The sequence below is a fragment of the Petaurus breviceps genome, unplaced genomic scaffold (genome assembly GCF_028583685.1).
Source record: "Petaurus breviceps papuanus isolate PSGF00001 unplaced genomic scaffold, PetGlider_PUasm1.0 174, whole genome shotgun sequence".
In the NCBI taxonomy this organism is placed as follows: domain Eukaryota; kingdom Metazoa; phylum Chordata; class Mammalia; order Diprotodontia; family Petauridae; genus Petaurus; species Petaurus breviceps.
In genome coordinates, this window is record NW_027185761.1 from 41,602,358 (window position 1) to 41,622,889 (window position 20,532).

General features: G+C 40.1%; 1 protein-coding gene across 2 annotated transcripts in view; it reads left to right on the forward strand.

Annotated features, from left to right (window-relative positions):
• Positions 1 to 344: 344 nt before the first annotated feature.
• EIF4E3 (eukaryotic translation initiation factor 4E family member 3) overlaps positions 345 to 20,532 on the forward strand; it is a 54,150-nt gene continuing 33,962 nt past the window's right edge. Inside the window, exon 1 of one of the 2 annotated variants that reach the window (XM_069084094.1) lies at positions 345 to 679. In XM_069084094.1, coding sequence (XP_068940195.1) covers positions 495 to 679 — 185 coding nt within the window. In that variant the 5' untranslated portion in view covers positions 345 to 494. The remainder of the gene's footprint in view (positions 680 to 20,532) is intronic. The other variant, XM_069084095.1, reaches the window with a different exon arrangement.

Sequence of the window (20,532 nt, forward strand, 5' to 3'; positions counted from 1 at the left end):
GGCGCACCTGCGTGCCCTGGGACGGCGGGAGCTCTCGGCGCATCCCTAGGGCTCGCGCCTCCTGCGCTCGGGCCAGCCTATCTGCGCGCCCCGCTCCCGGTCTGGCTCGCGCTGACCGTGCGCGCGCCAATTCCCTTTCCCATACCCCGCTCCCCGCCGCTCTTTGTGCCCTCCCCGGCCCCGGGCCAGCTCACAGAGCGCGCGGCTGCCAGGGTTGCGCGGGCCTTGACCTCTGGGCGGGCGAGCAGCCGGGGGCGGTACTGACACCACTGCAGGCCGGGCCGGGGCCCCCTGCGTGGGGCGGAGCCGAGGGCGCCCACAGGCAGGAGAGGGCGGAGGGCGGGGAGGAGACTAGGGCTGGCGCGGACGGGCGGGGGTGACTCAGCCTCCGCAGCCTAGGCAGCCTCGGCCTCCGCCGCGGCCGGCTCCTTGGCTGTCTCCGGCTTGCTTGGTGCTCGCTTCCGCTCGCTCTGCTGGCCGGGCGAGGGGAGAAAATGGCGCTTCCCCCGGCCGCCGAGGCAGCCGCACTGAGTTCCCCGGAGCCCCCCGCCGCGAGCGCCCGTGAGCCGCCCGGGCGGCCGGACGCAGAGGAGCCGCTGGCTATGCAGAGTCTGGCGGAGTTGAGGCCGGAGCCCGGCGGGGTCCCGCTGCACTCCCCCTGGACATTCTGGCTGGACAGGTGAGGCCAGGCCTGGGGCTGGAGGCCAGGCCGGGCAAGCTGCACAGCGGCCCAAGCGGGGTGGGGGTAGGGGGAGTTGCGCCGCCGGCCCCGCCCCCGACGGGGCGGCCCAGTCCAGCCCAGCCCATCACAGCCCATCTTAGCTCAGCCCGCCCGGCCCGGCCCACCGAGGCCGGGAGCTGCTGCTGCCGTGCCCGCTTTGTCTCCCTAGCTGTCTGGCCCGCCCCTCTCCCCTCGCGAGCCGGCTCTCTGATCTCTTGTTTCAGCCCAGTCTCCTTCAGGACCCCCTGGGTTCTCTAGCCCAAACTTCATCTCCCCTCCAAGTCTTTGCACCCTGCCCCCCGCCTCTGCCTTCCTTTCCTTTCCTGCTCTGGGCCCGGAGCCATTTCCTCCCCAGAACCATGGCCCAATCACACTGGCTCCCCGGGCCCCCAGATTGACCAGATTCCTTCCACTATCTACACAGTCCTCTTTTCTCCCGAAAGCTGACTCTACACCCAGAACCTCCTTCCTTCCCCCCTCCCCCAAGCCCACCTTCTTTTGTCCCACACTCTTTGTACTTCCCTGCTTTAAAAAGGTAAGACTTCTGAGTTCATGCAACCAGATACTGCCGGGGAGCAGCCTCCCAACCTAGCAAGAGTCAGCAAATGTCACAGAGCCTCACCTCACCAACTCCATCTCTCTGGCCTCCTGTGCCCGATTCTGTCCTAGCAAAGCCGGGTAGTTAACTTGAAACCTTTGGAAACTTATTGGTCTGCTCAGTTATTATTTAGCCCTTGCCGGGGTGGGTGGGAGGATTAAAAAGTTCAATCAGTAAAAGTTTCTACTGTCTCAAGCCCCTTTAAATAGCAACAAATGCAAAGCGCGCCAGACTAAAATTCAAGTAACTGACACCAGTTCTGGCTGCTTCATCTTTGACACACGAAAAATGGGCATAATAAAATCGATCTTATCTACTACCCAGGATGATTGTGAGAAAAAAGTAAGTAATAGATGCAAAAGCTCTTGGAAAAGTTAAAGGCACTATGCAAACAGAAGAGTATGTGTTATTATTTTTGCAGCAGGGTGGTTGTGTCAGGTCTTCAGTTTGCAAAGCATAAGTTTCATCCCAGGGCCCTTCAATAACTTGGTACTCACAAGTAAAATAATGACCTCCCTAAAGGCTATCTAAAACATTTATGGACATTTAGTTTAGAGACTCTAGTATGAGTAATGACTAGGAGAAAATCTTATGTGAAAGTACTTTTGTAAAAATCTCTGGGGGTAGGCAAATCTTTAATGTCAAAGGCATTACCTAAAGTACTTACTTGAGGACCAAGAAAAGTTATCTTCCAAATTGGAAGGGATAAACTGCCCTCATTGAATTAATATTTTGCTATAGTTTTTTTTTTTTCAAAATGGATACTTAGACTCAGAGGCCATTCTCTTTTCCAAATTCATAGATTGATGTGGGGGGGGGGGCAGTAAATGGACCCATTCTCCTATTTTCCAAAACATTTCAATATGATTGCTTTTGTATAAGATACAAAATCCTAATAGAACGTTTAACTGTCATTACAGCCCTTAATTAAGCTCATTTGCCCAAAATGTAATTAATTGCCTGTATCTAATTGTTTTCAAAGGTATAGACACAAAGGGAATTTAAAAAAAAACAAGCATAACTCATTATTAACTATCTACCTCTTTTTTTTTTTTTTTTTTTTAAACAATATAACCTAGTATTTAAGGGAGGCAATTGTTATAGTCAGTTCTGAAGTTTTTTGGAATTTTGTTGCCTAAAAGAATACTCATGCTGATTTGTGGTTATGGGTATGGAGAAAGTATTTTCCCCCCTAGGCCAATGCTTAATTATAAAAAACTTATTACATAATAATAGATTTAAGCTCAAAGGTGCCTTGTCTAGGATAATCCCTTCCTTTTACATGAGCAAATTGAGTCACAGAGAGGCAAAGCCAGCATTTTTTTGCACTGTACCATTGCTGATGTTGGTCCTCCATTCTCAAAAAGGTCTAGTGGCATTTGGAGGGTGATATCCTCACTTGCAAGGGAGGCTAGGCAGTGCAAAGTTATCAGCCTCACCCTCTCCTCCAGGATCATCAGAGTCCAGTGGCAAGACATGGTTCAGGGTGACTGGAGATCATCTCAGATGCAGTGACGGAACTTGGCCTTTTTAAGCTAAGGTTTTTCCCTGATTTCATTTTGTCTGAGGCAGCACCCATTCGGTGATTTAATTCTAGATAAGAAATGAGGTAAAAGTTGGCCTAGTTTGCCTATTCAGGAAAAAAAAAAAAAGAAATCAAACTACGAGGGGAAGACCCTCTGGGTTTCTGGCCAGAACAGAAACAGTTGCAATTTACAGTCTGTCTAAGCCATCAAAACCCAAACTATGGTCAAGTAAGGCTTTGACTTCAAAGCTCATTGAGATTCATAGGTAACTGCTTGACCCTATCTTAATGTACCTCAGGGCCTCAAGAAACAGCAGTAATTTTCATTGATTTCTGCTGGTAGGTAGAAGACAGACAGAAATGATGTGTTGTTTCAGTGTTTCCTAACATTTTCTTGAAACAATATACGTGACACATTTTATGATAAGCAGAAAAGGAAAAGCTCAATAAATAATATTCTCCCACTTAAGAGTTTGGGATTTTTTTCATTTTAGTAACTCAATAATTAATTTGAATATATTTTCTTCACAGTACAGAAATCATTACTATTGATGGTTACATTCATTTATTAAACATAATTAGTTCAAACATGCCAAATAATAGCAATATATTTTGCTCAGATCGATTTTTTAAATGGCTTTTATTGAACAGTTCCTCCCACCCCACCAACCTAGTATCGGTAATAATTATATACACAGTTCCCAGTTTGTGAACAAGTTGTGTTTCAAGAGTTTGGAGTTTGTAACATATCTTCTCAAAGAGATAATTTTACAGGGCTAATCTGAGTTTTATGGTCTTGAATTAGAGTTCAGATATAATGGAAAGAATGCTACATTTGTAGTCAAGAAGACCTTAGTTTAAATTTCAGCTACTGAGTTCTCTCATCTGTCAAATTAGAGGCTTAGAAAGCATGACTTCGATGGTCAAATTCAGTAGTATATCTGTAAGAATGTCTTCCTCCTTTTCTAGATCATAGGCAAAATCTTTCAGTGATCAGAATTCTCTTTGGTATCCTCAACACCTTTTTCTAGGCTCCTTTCCCCAACTCACATGCTTCCCTAAGTTTCCTACTGAGGTACACATCCTGGTAAAGTTCTCTTCCCTCTCCTTCCTTGCAATCCAAATTCTCAGTTCTTCAATGGATTTTGGGAGCAAAATGATTAATGTATGAATGATTGAAAGTGCCTCATCACTTAAAGAAGAATTCACGTGTTTCAAAAGAGCAGATGCTAATTAACCCAAATAACTCTATTTGATAGAATTTCAGGCAGAGAAGGAAAGAAAAGGCAACAAACATATTAAATGCCTACTATGTGCCAGGCATTGTGCCAGGCAGTCTCACAACTGATTTTGATTCTCTGCTAAATTGATCCTTACAACAATCCTAAGTGGGGGGAAAAAGCCTGGGAGTAAAGCAAGGATTTGTTGGGGCAGGAGGCAGGCCAGTTCTAATCTATTTCACCTTGTTCCATTTTCTTTCCTTTCATATCTTTGAACCCCCAAATTTGGTTAAAAGTGCCAAATATTTGTACTCTGTTCCTTGAGAATTAAATAGGGATCTAGAGGTAGAGATGAGGGTGAACAGTGACAGCTCTATCTAGGTCTGTTTGTGAGGGTAGTTTGTAAGTTAAGACAGTTTTAAATTGTAAAAAGAACTGAGGGGCAAATAGATGATGAAGGTATGTTGTATTATTTTTATTTTTATTTATTTTTTATTAATTTGTTTATTTTTAGTTTACAAGATTAAGTTCTACAATTCCTTGAGTTTCACATTTTCTCCAGCTTCCTCCCCTCTACCCCCATGGCGGAATACAATCAAGTATAGGATCTGCAAATACTTTCACATTAGACATTAGTCAGGTTATACAGACAGATTGTATCAGATGGAATGAAAAATGGTAAAGAGGAAATAAAACCGAAAAAGAAAAAGATCAGGTAGTTCGCTTCAGTCTGGATTCAAACTCAGTTCTTTCTAGTTCTTTCTCTGGATGTAGACATCTCTCTCCATCATGAGTCTTTTGGGATTGCCTTATATCACTGCATTGCTGAGAAGAGTCCAGTCTATCAAAGTTGGTCATCACACATAGTTGTATCTGTAGTTGTGTACAAATTTCTCCTGGTTCTACTTTTCTCACTCAGCATCAGTTTGTATAAGCCTTTCCAGGTAAATATGAAGTCCATCTGCTCCTTGTTTCTTATAGCACAATAGTATTCCATTACATTCATATACCACAACTTGTTCAGCCATTCCCCAATTGATAGGTACCCCCTTAATTTCCAATTTTTGCCACCACAAAAAAATAAATATTTTTGTACATATGGGTCTTCCTCCCACTTCTATGATCTCTTTGGGATATATAACCCTAGAAGTGGTATTGCTGGATCAAAGGGTATGAAATTATTTATAGTCCTTTGGGCATAATTCCAGATTGCTCTCCAGAAGAGTTGGATCAGTTCACAACTCCACCAGCAATGCATTAATGTTCCAATTGTCCCACATCCTCTCCAGCATTTGTCATTTTCCTGTTTTGTCATCTTAGCCAATCTGACTGGTGAGATGTGGTACCTCAGAGTTGTTTTGATTTGCATTTCTCTAATCAATAGTGATTTAGAGCATTTCTTCATATACTTATAGATATCTTTCATTTCTTTCTCTGAAAACTGCCTGTTCATATCCTTTGACCATTTATCAATTGGGGAATGACTTGTATTCTTGTAGATTCAACTCAATTCTCTGTATATTTTAGAAATGAGTCCTTTATCAGAGACATAGGTTGTAAATTTTTTTTTCCCAATTTCCCACTTCCCTCTTAATCTTGGTTACATTAGCTTTGTTTAGTTGTACTATTTTTTTTTAATGATACTCTGTTATTGATTCTTCGTAGGTACAGTATTTATAAATTTGTGTTTATGTAGTTCCTTTCTTAATTTATAATTTTTCATGTTATGATTTAGGGTTATTAAAACATAACGTTGTCATCATCATAATAGCTAGCAGTGATAGAATGCTTTCATGTTGGCTAAGCCCTTTACCAAGATCCTCACAACAATGCTGGGAGATAGGCACAATTATTATCCTCATTTTACTGATGAGAAAACTGAGGCAGACATAGGTTAAGTGACTTGCCCCGGGTCACACAGCTAAGTATCTGAGGCTGGATCTGAACTCAGATCTTCCCTTCAGGTCCAGCACTCCATCTACCATGCCATATAGTATTTACATAGCTCTTTATTTGTTATATGATCTTCACAAAAGCCCTGTGAAGTAAGTGCTATTGATAATTTTACATGTTAAACTTACCCATTTTACATAAGAGGAAACTGAGGCTAAGAACAGAAAGAAAGAAGCATTTATTATAAAGAAATTAAATTGATTCTGTAATTGATTATATTTGTAATTGATCCTATTTGGTATTACTGCCCCATTTTGTATGATTGCTCAAGCCACATTTCCTTGTTTCTCTGCCTATGAGCTAAGTTTAGAAGTCTAGTTCTGCTGTTAATCACCATTCTGTTCTTGCCTCAAGGAAATCTGCTATTCTTGAAGGATGCAGGTAGAAAGCAGGAAATCTGGTCTAGTGTCTTTATACCACCAAGCTGTCCTTCAAGGATGCTGGTTTGTTGTAAAAAGAAGTGTCGTCTACTATCTCTAATTTTTCAAACAATGATCATTACTTAGTCACAGTATGGAAGGAGAGGGTTCTTGCTAGCTCTTCCTTTCCATATTCAGTCAATCTGTCATGTTGTTCCCACCCCCATAATGCTGCCAGCCCTGTAATCAATTACATTGTTTTACTGATTTACCAAGTTCTGTTCTTTGTTCTATGTTTATAAAAAGGAACTGTGCCTCCTTCTCTGTGTCATTGGCCTAAATGAGATAGCCATTTGACCGACTTTGTTAACAGGTTTGTTTACACTCTGCTAATAAACTGAAAAACCTTGGGATTCTGTGCCTCTGTTTACCCTTATTGAATTCTATTGAGACAGCTAAACACCTGTTTGTGCCAGGCATGAAGTGCTTTACAAATATTATTACTTTTGATTTTCCTGGATAGATACTATTATTATTCCTATTTTATAGTTAAGGAAACTGAGGTGAAGAGTGACTAAGTATCTGAGGCAGGATTCAAATTCAGGTCTTCTTGACTCCAAGTCCAGCACTCTACCCATTAACTGCACCACCTTACTGAGAACCAACTCTGGGACCAAAAGACCTGGGTTCAAATTCTTCCTCTCACACTTTTACCTATCCTTGACAAATTACTTGACCTCCCTGGGTCTCAGTTTTCTCAACTGTAAAATGAAGGGTTTGGACTCGATGTTCTCTAAAGTCTAGATTAATGATCCTGTGAAAGAATAAAGAAAACAATTACTAAATGATTTGATGGTTTTTTAAAGTATATATATATATATATATAGGTATGTGTGTATATATATATATATATATTATAAACAGCACACTCTACAAATACTTCTCAACAAGCATCCATGCTTCAGGAATCTCCTCTTCCTCCTCCTCTTCCTTCTCATTCTCTTCCTCCTCTTTTTGTGGGTTCTCTCCACCAATGAAGCTCCTAGTCTTTCTTGGATTTTAGTGGATAAAGTTGTTGTGATTGAAAAATTGAGCACCATGCATGCAAGATGGTGGGGAACCCCTTTGAATTTAACTAGACTGACTGCCCATACACCAGGCAGTTCTATGTTGGCAGGTTGGCCCTATCCTAGTAAATTCTCTGCTTAAAAGTGAAGATTCAGGCAATACAAATAAAAGCATGATGTAGAGGCATCTTCCAAGTAAAACTATAGAATCAAAACTATTTACATTTTGATTTTAAAATAATAATAATAGAGATGATTATATATATACATATAAGTATGTTTTATAAATGACAAGAAACAAGCATGTGTAAAGAAAGTCAAAAAAAGAATGGTTATGGGGCAGCCAGGTGGCTCAGCGTGTAAGAGCACCAGCTCCAGTGTCGGGATGACCTGTTGATCAAATCTGGGCTCAGATACTTCGCACCACAGCCAGAAATAACTGTCCGTGTAACCTTGAGCAAGTTACTTAACCCCGATTGCTTTAAAAAAAGTGGTTATGGATATTATTTCATTTACATTGTTTATCTGTCTCCTACAGCAGATGGTCCCAATAATGATTCCCTCTCTTTCTAACTTTCAGTCTTTTCCTATCTACTGGTTCCTCTCCTACTATCTACAAACATGCTGAAGTGTCTCTTCACTAAAAAATACCATCTTCACTTAAACCTACTAATCCCTTCAAGCCATCATCCTATATCTCTCCTCCCTGGTATAGTCAAACCTTTAGAAAAAGCTTTCTTCACCTGTTGCTTCAGTCTGATCTTTTTTTCATTTACTTCTCAGCCCTTTGCAAACTTACTTCTAATCTCATTGCTATGCTGAAACTGTCCTCCCTAAACTTACCAATACTCTCTAAATTCCCTTTTTCAATAGCCTTTTCTCACTTCTCATCTTTCTTGGCCCCTCTGCATGATTTGACACTATTGATCACCTCCTCCTGGATACTCTTGTACTAATCTCAGCAAAAAAAACTAAGGAGCACCTTCTTCCCCACAATCTCACTAGCATTACATTTTATCATTGTAGGATAGGCGAGGAGGAAAAAAGGAAGTTTAATAGGTTCAGATTATTAAAACAGTAACTACATAGTCTACATTATATCAATATTTGTCATAATTTCTTTGAGAGGATATGAGTGAATAAGGAAGGGAAGTAGTGGTAAAAACAAAACAAAATCAACATTGTTATCATTTAAAAGTTGATATGGAAGCAGCATAGTACAGTATGGTCAGGAGTCAGAGGACATGAGTTCAAATCCTACTGCTCATATTTCTTATCTGTGTGACCTTGAAAGACTCAGTTAACCTCTCTGAGCATCAGTTTCCTCATCTGTAAAGTGAGAAGTTTGAAACAAATGGCCTCTGAGATTGTCTCAAGTTCTAGCCCTACATATTGTTCCTTCATTAAGATTTTACTACTTTGGCTAGTTGTGGTTTGAAAGTAAACCAGTCTGATTTTATGAGACTATTCCAGTAGTGTGCAAGTTCAATTAGGTTCCAACCAAGATGGAGGATTTCGAATATGGCTTTGACAACAGACTATCATTTGAAAATCAATCTAGCTAAATTTGTAGAGGTTCATCACCAAGTTGGGTTGGGTTGGATACCAAGTGAGAATTTTCTTTTCTTTCTTTTTTTTCTTATCCCAACAAGTCATAAAATCATTGAAAACATGGGAGAAGTTCAATGTGAAAGAACCTACACTGATTAAATCATTAGTCCAGGCCATGGGTTCTTTGGTCTTTCAAAGTCAAATTCATGTTATTTTCTTCCAGGAAGCCTTTCTTGATTGACCTTTTTGTTGATGTTTCTCCCCTTTAGAAGTCACTCATATAGGAATATGTGCCTTTCTTAAATACTTTTGCATTATTTAATTTATAGTGATTTGTATGTCATGTTGTTTACTGGATTATAAATTTATCGAGGGGAAGGATCATATTCTTATCTAATTGTTATATCTTTAGCACCTAGCACAGTATTTTTCCTTATAGGAGGCTAATAATAGCAAATGTTTATATACTCTAAGGTTTGTAAAACACACCTCAGGATAAATAGTACCACATTTTAGAGAATTGTTACTTCCATAGATGGTGATGATATGTAGCATTTATTTAGGGTTTTTAAAATACTTCATAGATATTCTCTTATCCTTATAACAACCCTGGAAGGTAGGTGCTTTTATTACGTCCCACCCCCATTTTACAGTCAGGAAAACTAAAGTAAAATTAAGTTAAGTGACTTGCCTGGATCACACAGCTAGCAAGTATCTGAGGCAAGTTTCAAACTCAGGTCTCCCTGACTCCAAGCCTAGCTTTCCCCCTACTGTGCCACCTAATTGCCATTAAATGTTTGTCTAGTCAGAGTACAGTAGATGTGATATCCATACCAGACCACTAGTAGGACTCAAAGAACCAAATGGTGGTAGTCTTATTTTATTCTAAGTGTGGCTGATAAGACAGGTATTGGACCTAGCAACCACAATTCTTTCATTTAATGTGCTTTTAAAATAGGAGATGGAATAGTATAGTAGCCAGTCAGTCAATCAATAGCATTTATTAAGTATCTGCTGTGCTAAGTGCTGCCTGCTCTTATTTCTTTTTTAAAAATTAATTAATTAATTTTTAAATGCTTTATTAACTTCTGGTTTACATCATTCATTTCCACCAGATTTTGAATTACAAATTTTTTTCCCCATTTTTCCCCTACCCACTGCCCCAAAATAGCAGTCCCACAGGATATTCCCTCCTCCAATCTGCTCTCTCCCATATCTTCTCCCATACCCCCTTTGACTTTTCCAGTAGGGCAAGGTGGATCTCTATGCCCCAGTGCCTGTATATCTTATTTCCCAATTACATGTAAAATAGTATTATTATTAATAATATATATTTTTTAAACATTTGATTTTAAAACTTTGAATTCCAGATTCATTCCCTTCCTCCCTTGTCACCCACCCTTACTGGGCAGATAAGCAATTCAGTATAGGTTGTACATGTGTAGCTATGCAAAACATTATCATAGTAAATATATTGTAAAAGACTGATTATATTTCCCTCCCTCCTATCCCACCTCTCACTTGTTCTATTCTCTACTTTGATCCTGTCTCTTTTCAAAAGTGGGTGCTTCCAACTTCCCTCCTCCCCCAGCCTACCCTCCCTTCCATCATCCCCCCTCTCATCCCCTTTGCCCCTACTCTCCTGTAGGGTGAGATACCCTATTTAGTGTGTATATCATTCCATCCTTGAGTCAAATTCAGTGAGAATAAGGTTTTGCCTTTTTGCCTTCCTGTTCTTCCCCTCCATTGTAACTATTTGCCCTTGCCTCTTTTATATGAGATAGTTTACCCCATTCTGTCTCTCCCCATCTCCTCTCCTTATATTCCTTTCTCACCTCTTAATTTCACCTTTTAAGTATCATCCCTTCCTATTAAATTGGTCCTGTGCCCTCTATCTATGTATACCTGTAAACATATATACACACATTAACATATGTATTCATATGCCCATATACCCTCCTGTATAGACACACACACATATATGTATATATTTATATTTCCTAAAACTATTTTCATACTGAGAAAAGTTTCATCAGTTACAATTATCATTTTTCCATGTAGGAATATAAATAGTTCAACTTTGATAAGTTCCTTATGATTTCTTTTCCCTGTTTCCCTTCTCAAGCTTCTCTTGCTTCTTGTATCTGAACGTCAAATTTTCTATTCAACTCTGGTTTTTTCATCAAGAATACTTGAAAGTCCTCTATTCCACTGAATGACCATATTTTCCCCTGAAACATGATACTCAGTTTTTCTGGGTAGGTGATTCTTGGTTTTAATCCCAGCTCCTTTGACCTCTGGAATATCATAGTCTAAGCCCTTTGATCCCTCAGTGTAGAAGCTTCCAGATCCTGGGTTATCCTGATTGTGTTTCCACAATATTCAAATTGTTTCTTCCTGGTTGCTTGTAATATCCTCTTGTTGATCTGGGAATTTCAGGAACCTGGCTATAATATTCCTAGGAGTTTTCTTTTGGGGATCTTTTTCAGGAGGTGATCGGTGGATTCTTTCAACCTCTGTTTTGCCCTCTGGTTCTAAAACATCAGGGCAGTTTTCCTTGAGAATTTCTTGGAAGATGATTTCTAGGTTCTTTCTTTCATCATGGCTTTCAGGTAGTCCAATAATTTTTAAATTATCTCTCCTGGATCTATTTTCCAGGTCAGTGGTTTTTCCCATGAGATATTTCACATTGCCTTCTATTCTTTCATTTGTTTGGATCTGTTTAACATCATCTTTATTTCTCATAAAGTCATTAGCTTCCATTTGCTCCAATCTAATTCTGAAGGAATGATTCTTCTCAGTGAGTTTTTGAGATTCTTTTTCCATCTGGCAAATTCAGCTTTTTCAGGCATTCTTCTCCTCATTGCCTTTGTGAGCCTCTTTTGCCATTTGAGTTAGTCTTTTTTAAGGTGTCATTTTCCTCAGTCAGGCTGTTGACTCTTATTTCATAATTTTCTTGCATTGTTCTCATTTCTCTTACCAATTTTTCCTCCACTTCTCTTATTTGCTTCCTAAGGTCCTCTATGGCCTGTAACCAGCTCATATTTTTCTTTGAAGCTTATAGCGCAGGAGTTCTGACTTCACTGTCTTCCTCCTGTTCCATGCTTTGATCCTTTTTGTTGCCAAAGCAGGAATGTAAAGTTGGGTTACATTGTGTATTTTGCTTCCTTTCCCTGCTCATGTCACCACTCAGTCACTTGACCCCTGGGCTTTTTGCCACAGTAGGACTCTGCCACAAGACAGGGGAGCTTCCATGCCAAATACTGGGGTTTTCTCAGCTGCTGAAGGTATTAGTTGAGTGCCCTCTCTGAAGCATCCACACACTCTGGCAAGCTGGTCACACACCCCAGGACCTCCACCCTAGACTGCAGTCCAGATCCAAGCAGGTTAAAGCAAGAGCGATTACCCCTGAGACTGGTCACTTGATCCCCCTACATTCTGCAGGTGAGGAGCTGAAGCTGCCATGTGGTGGTGGCTGCACAGCCTTGACTCCTCATTGACTTCTCGCCCTTGGGCAAAAGCTGACACACTCCCAACTACTGGATCCCAAAGTCCACACTGCACTGACCTTTCACTTTGTCCTTAGCATGTATGTGTTGATAATTCTGGAAACTGCCACAGCTACTGGTGATCTGAAGTCCCTCCAGCTGGTGGTTGGTCAGCCCCTCCCTGGGGCTAAAACCCACTGGGCCTGGGCTCAGCTCCTAGAGCGCTGCACTGGCTTATTCCTTCCAGCCTGCCCAGATGTCCTCAGCAGGAGGTTAGCTTCTCTGTGTCATTTTGTGGGTTTGCAGCTCCAAAGTTTGTTCAGAGTCCCCTTTTTACATGAATTGGGGGAGGTGGAAGCCAGAGCCCCTGGAAGTCCCATTTCTACTTTTCCATCTTGACTCTGACCCCCCTGATCTTATTTCACTGTGTTGGAGGAGATTGCCTTATATTACCAATGCAGTACCCATAGCAACTTCTGTGAACATGCAGACGTATTTCCAGGGTTGAATTTCAAAATATAAATGACTGTCTTCCTTAAAGACAAAACCGAGATATTTATTCAGATACCCAAAAACCAATTCCACCATGGTAACAAAGAAGTTTATACACATCACTAATCCAGGGAGTGCCACCATCCCCAAGCCTTCCCTCCCTTAGACATCCCTACAAAGAAGCTCCCCTAGGTAAAATCCCTCCTCTCTCATTTGCTAGCTGCTCTGGCTCTGCTCTCCCCCAGCTCTCAGATCTGTGTCACTCTCTCTTCCTACTGCACCTGTTTGGTAAGCTCCTCCCACCTCTATGTGACTCAAGCTGTGGGCTGGGCCAAAGCTCAAAGCAGGTCACGTGGGCCTATTAAGGGGCATGGAAGATCTTCAAATTCAAATTCCCTTAACATTACATGCCTGCAAACACCCATTAAAACAAGCTGTGTGCAAGAGAAATTGGAGATAGTCAGCTGATGGAAGATGATAGCATTCAGGGACACCACAGAAGGCAGCTTGGAGTAAGTTGAAATTTAGCTGCCAAGGGGTTTTTTCATCTTTTTTTTATCTTCATTTTTTCAGGTGAAAAAAAGCTACAGAGTTAAAATCTCTCTTTCTGTAACCATTTAAAATCTTGTGATTTTTCAGTATCATACCCTACTATTCTTAATGAAATTGCTCTCTGTAGTTATTAACAATACCTTTATTGCTGAGTCCTATGGTCTTTTTCTTAGGAGGCAGTGAGGTGGTTCAGTGGATAGAGCCCTGGGCCTGGAGTAAGGAAGACCTGAATTCAGATACATCCTCAGTCACTTACTAGCTGTGTGACATTGGGCAGATCACTTCTATTTGCTTTAATCTACTGGAGAAGGGAATGGCAAACCCTTCCAGTATTTTTGCTAAGAAAACCCCCATGGATAGTATGGTCCATGGACTCACAAAGTCATGACTGTATGATTGAATGAGACCAAGATGGTCTTTTCTTTGTGTTTATTCTTCTTGTCTCTGCTACAACTTTTGACTACTCTCTTCTCTTACTTCCCTTTGTTTTCATAACACTGCTCTGTGCTCCTCATTTTCCTTGTTTGGCTTATCATCTCTGCCCCTTACTCTAACTGCTTTTGTTCTACTATATGCCCAGGCTTTGTTCTGGACTCCAGACATTCTATCTTGGCGATTTCTTAAGGGCCTATGGATTCACTTGTCATCTTTTTGTAGAATGACTCAAACCTGCATATCTAAATTTATTCTCCCTTGTGAAATATACAATATCACACTTTGAGTACTGGACTTTTCCACCTAAATGATGCTTATGCAACTCAAACTCAGCTTGTCTAAAATTCCTTATCTTCTATTTTGAACCTGTCCTTCCTCCAACCTCCCCCCCCTTATTTCATAGCATAAAAATAGGGAGCAGGCATAGCATCATAGATTTAGAGTTGGAAGGGTCTTTAGAGATTATAGAGACCCACCCTTTCATTTTAAAGATGGGAAACTGAGTCACAAAGCAGTTGAGGGACTTTCCTGGGATCCCAGGATAAATGTCCGAGGCAGGATTAGAACCCAGGTCTTCTTTACTGAGTATGGTGCTCTGTCTTTGTTTCTTTGAGGCTTGAACCAGCTTTATATTCATTTAGGGCCACAATTTCAGCATTATCATCTCTTCTCTCTCATCCCTCATAGCTAATCAGTTGCAAAGTCTTGTCAATTCAAGTTCCACCACAACTCATGATCTTCCTTCTCAATTAAACTTCCACCATAACTCAACTTCCTTCTCTTTTCTGAATAACTGAAACAATCTATTGAATTCACTTCTTCCAAATTCTCCGTTCTCTAACATACATATAGCTCCTAAAATAATCTGCTTAAAGGTCAGGTCTGACTTTATCACTCCTGTAAATCAACAAGCTTCAATGACTCTCCTTTGCTTCTAGGAAAAAATACAAACTTCTGAGCTTAGTATTTAAAGCCCTTTCAGTCTGGATCCAGCTTTTCTTTACTGATTTATTTCATTTACTACCATTGAACTCATTCTGTATTTCATTCAAACTGACCTTGCAGTTCCTCCAACTCAACATACTATCTCTCACCTCCTTACCTTTTCAGTACTGTTCCTCATGTTTGGAATGCCTTCCCTCTTTACTTTTGCCATTTAAAATCCTTAGCTACCTTCCAGAATCAATCCAGGTTCTTTCTCCTATGAAAAGCTTTTCCAGATCTCCCTAATTGATATTGTTCTCTCCTTCCTCAAATCATTTCTCTCTTTAAATGTCATATTTGTGGGAGATGCTGGCGTAGTAGCTAGAGAGACGGTTCAGGATATAAGGAGCCTGGGTACAAGTCCTACCCCTGATATATACTGAATAAGTCAGTTAGCTTCTCAGTATCCCAGGCAATGCCTAAGTCTGTAAAGTCACAGAGCAATTGTAGGCATGTATTGATAGAGGTGATTTCCTCACTTGGGAATTTCTCATGCCAATGAAATTATAGAAGTCTGCTGGGCAGTAGGGTACAAGAAAGGACCATTTTTTGTTTTTCTTCTTATTCCAAGTACCTATTAAAACAACTGGCAGTCCCCCATTACCTAGTGATTCAATATCTTCATTTTCCAGATAACAGAGCTTGGACCCACAGCAGTCAGATATTCTGCCTGTGGTTGCCAAAGTTGGTGAGAGACAGAATAAGGAACAAATTCATGTCTCCTACTCCCTCATTGTGTCTTCTAGCCATGATGCGATTTAATTCTTTCCACTTATTCATATGAGTAAAGAAAACAGGGAGAAGAGCAAAAAACAGAAATGATGAGAGAAATTGACAAAATAATGCAAGAGAGGGAGATCATAGAAAATTGAGAAAGGGAAGGAAACAGGGTTCATGGACAAGTAAGGTAGTAGAGGAAGAGGATATTTCCTTGTGTTTTTTTAAATGAGCTTAATTCTGTATCTGCCTGCCTTGACAGAGTATCCTCTCTAGTAAATAAGGGTACAAACATTGGCAAGCACAATAGAAGTCACCTAATTTGGTTCATTCAACAGGCATTGATTGACCAAATGTCCAGCAAAAAGATAGAGACAACTGGGATACGATGGGAATCAATCACTCAGCAAACTTAAGCAGGCTGGATCTCTATTTCAGAAGACCTGGGTTCAAGTAATGGTTCTCTCTTAAACTGTGTGACCTTGGACAGGTCACTTAGCTTCTCTCTGCCTCAGTTTTGCCATCTGTTGAGAACCATTTGTATTACCTAACTTATTGATTATGAAAATAAAATGTGATAATGTATCAATTGTTAATAAACCTTTATTAAGTACCTTCTTTGTGTCAAGCACTATGCTAAGCAAGGGAAATATGAAATGAGTATGTAAAAAATATGTAAAATTCTGCATACATTTCTACTAAAACAACCATTGTGGTGAGAGTAAAAGCATAATGAGTTAAAAAGAATACATCCTATATAACTTTCTCTTTTTCAGTGCTGTTGTGGTCCTACTTTTTCCCTATGTTGTTGTTTTTTATTTAAAACCGATATATTTAATTTTCTTTTCTGTCTTATAGGCAAAGTGTTCTTTATTTACCATCATTGTTTTATTCATTCCATCGGTACTGAGTTTATGCAGTTCACTGTGTTGGATGCTAGGGATGATACAAAGATAAATGTAAAGTGTTAACCCTACATAGAATTACAATCTACTGCAAGTAATAAGGGCTAGGTGGTCCAGTGGATAGAGCCATGGGCCTGAAGTCAGGAAAACCTACATTCAAATCTGGCCTCTCTATTTGCTTCAGTTCCTCATCTGTAAGGTAATCGCACCTACCTTCCAGAGTAGTTGTGAGAATCAGATGAGATCATAATTGTAAAATGTTTACCACCGTGCCTGGTGCCGAGTAACAGTTATGAAAATGTTAGTTGTTGTTATTATTATTACTATTGCTAACCATAATCTGAAATAACGTGGAGATGAGAATATGATAAATGCATAAGCAGGGCAGTGTTATGGGACAGATGAAGCAGGAGAATATTTCTGTCTTGGGAAGGCTTCCCAGGGGAGGCAGCATTAAGCAATACTCAATCATTAATGTCACCAGACAGATGTGCTTGAGAGCTGGTCATTTGAGAAGTAACAAATACCCAAGTCTATATATATAGTTTTTAATCTTTCTTGTAGTTGTAGATGAATTCCATGTGATTGAAGCAATCATTGAGTATGCAGTACTTAGCACAATGCTTGTTGAAGAGTAGGCACATAATAAATGCTTGTTAATTGACTGCTTTCAGGACCCAAAATCTCCCAGAATTTTCATAACTCAGAAAAAAAAAGCCAAGAAAGCGATGGCTTGACTAAAGGTACAGTTAGTCTAAAGTAACAAGAAAATCCTTTTCTGTGATCTTCATATGGGAATTCTGCTTCCCAATTAGTCCTCTCCAGTAAACATGTTGTATAAAAAAAGATGAGGCCATAGTTCCCAAGAGTGAAAAATATTCTGATCCAAGAACTGCACTATTCCTTTAAGAAAAGAGAACATTGGATGATGAGGCTATTTATAACTTTTTGTCAGCAAATTTTTAAGAGTAGCCTGATTACAGAACAAATAAACGTCTGTGACAAACTTTTCCTTTAACAATTGAAATTGTTTATCATTTTTAATTGCTTCTGCCCATTGTGACAGTGCAATTTCACTGTTCAAGGACTCCCTCACTTTCTTTTATGACCTTGACCATCATTGCTTGAAGGTTAGCAACTTCTCTTTAATTTAGCCTTGAAGTTGCCTAGAGGCACTAAGAGGTTCAGGAATTTGCCTGTGTCATACAGCTAGAAAAAGGTTCTTGTGACTTCATGACCAGTCATTTAAATACTATTTATGGAATCCTAATAAAGCTGCCCCCCCATCCCAATATTACAACTTCATTATGGGCCCAGTCTCACTGAAGGAGCCCCACTGTACCTACCTAGCTCTCCCACCACCACCACCAATGTCCTAACTTCTTCATATATGCCTCACTGCTCACTAGAATAACAGGTGTGTCCCTGAACTCTTAGTTCTCCCAGAAATGGCAGGTGTGTCCATGTGATGGGAACCCAGCTACTGCCTCTACCTGGCCACTGCCCCTAGACCCATTCCCACAGAAACAGGTGTGTTCTTGTATTTAATCAGTCACATCATCCATCTAACCCAAGACAGAACAACAATACCTAACTATGTCTTGACCAGACAGGACCACAATAGCTAGCCAGTTGGAGGGCAGAATGACCGGAATGTTTAACCACTCAACCAAAGATGGGACCTCTCCTCCATTACCTAATACATTAACAAACTCCTCCTGCCTTTTTAATATTAATAATATGTACATTTTGATTGTGTAATCAGTACCTTTACTCTATAAAAATCCATCTTGCTTTCTCTAAAGTTGCTGTTTCCTCTTGGAATTTTTCCTGCTTCATGAGAGGCATCAATCTCAATAAATGCCTATACTTAGATTAGAGGTGGTCTGACTCTGAATTCTTTGAGAGAGTTCCACCACAACACATCATGAAACCACAACAGCTTTTTGGGATTCCTGGGTTTAAACCGCAATACTATTAGAAAACTCCCTTTCCTCTGATTTTACTGAGATCCATTTGTCTTTTCCCCCCTTTTAAAAATTTCATTAAATATTTACCAATTACATGTAAAATAATTTTTAACAATTATTTTTTAAAATTTTGAGTTGCAAATTCTAACCTTTCCACCCTCAAGACACTTTAGTATTAATCAGATTTTAAGCCCATGAAATGAATAATTGCCTCAGCTTTATTAGTCGGAATAAGGCTATATATTAACCGGATGAGAGGCAGCATGTTATAGTCCATAGAGATGGCCTCTGAGGCAGGTTCAAATGCCAGCCCTGCTGTATGACTCTGGTCTGTGACTCGGGTATGCCACTGATCCTCTCATTTATGAGTTCTCTTGATGTTCATGCCACATAGTATGCACCAAATGCATGCTTTTTATTCACCTATTTCAATCATACTTTCTTTAGTAGCCATTTAAGACTTTAAACTGTTTTAATACTTTAGCCATCCAGGTGGTATAGTAGTTATAGTGCTGAACTTGGAGTCAACAAGATCTGAGTTCAAATCCTGTCTCAGGCACTTCCTTGCTGTGTGACCCTGGGCAAGTTACTTAACCTCTGTGTGCTTCAGTTTTAAGAATCAATTGACGTAATATGAGAAGCATGTTGCAGACCTCAAAGTGCTATATAAATCCAAGGTATTATTAAGACATTTTCTCATTGGGGCAAACTTTAAACTGTGATTTTGAATTATGTTGTTATCATGCTAATTATGATTTTGTTAGGCATTCTGAAATACTATCTTTTTATTAAATACTAATTTTATACTAGGTAGGGCTGCACTGATAAGTCACATTGCTTTAAAAAAGGGAGGGGAAGTCCTCTTTGAAGATACCTCTACTCAATAAATTAAATTGCTTTACACAAAGGTGTTAAAATTTGATATGAGCTGATTATAGCTGGTCCAAATGCAGCAATATATAATGCATAGCCATTGATCCTGGTATCATTTAAAAGATCAATATCCACGTATAAATGTAGGTATCAAGTCACTGTCAACAATTGTGAAACCAGTCATAAGGCCATTCTCACCCATACTTTGTGCTTCTCAAGGACCCATGTGCCAGGTGACCTTCAGATTTTTGGAAATACTCTCCAAGTACATTTCCCAAATACTTGATGTTTTACCAGCTGATTAGATAGTCCTGTGTCAGAACAGGACAACTACCTATCCCTACTGTGCAACCCCTTCTTTTGGAATTGGAAACCAAGCCACCTTAGAAAATATGAAACACTGATATTATATGGGAAACACAGTACAGCAGAAAAATCATTATTAGATTTGTATAATTCTTTCAGACCTGGAGTTTGAACAAATCTCCAAAGGACAGGGTTTGTTTACATAAAACACTACTTGTATGAGGTAAAGCAAGGTAAAATGGAAGATGGATCTTGAATTAGAGGATTTGGGTTTAGATGCAGAGTCTGCTACTGTGTAACCATGGGCAAGGCACTTACCCTCCCCAGGCTTCAATTTTCTATTCTGTAAGATGAGATTGGACCACATGGTGCCTGGCATCCCATTCAGTTCTAGATCTATTATCTAAATAACTATTTTAAAATTCTGCAAATATTTGTTAAGTACGTACTCTGAACAAGGCAGGTTTGTTGGCACAATCCTATTTTTCCTTTTTGGAGGGCAATTGGGGTTAAGTAACTTGCCCAAGGTTACACGGCTAGTTTTTTTGTGTGGGTGTTAAGTGTCTGAGGCCGGAACTGAACTCAGGTCCTCCTGACTCAGGGCCCAGCTTTACTCACTGTGCCACCTCGCGGCCCCTGGCATAATCTTCATGTGGCATTTGGTTAAAGGAACATAATGTGGTTTGAAGTTAACACAGTATCACAGTTTGTGTTGTTGATTGACTTTTGAGTTTAAAATTAGTAGTCTGTATGTGTCTGTGTGGGAGGGAGTGGGAGAGAGAGAGAAGGGGAGAGGGAGAGAGAGAGAGAGAGAGA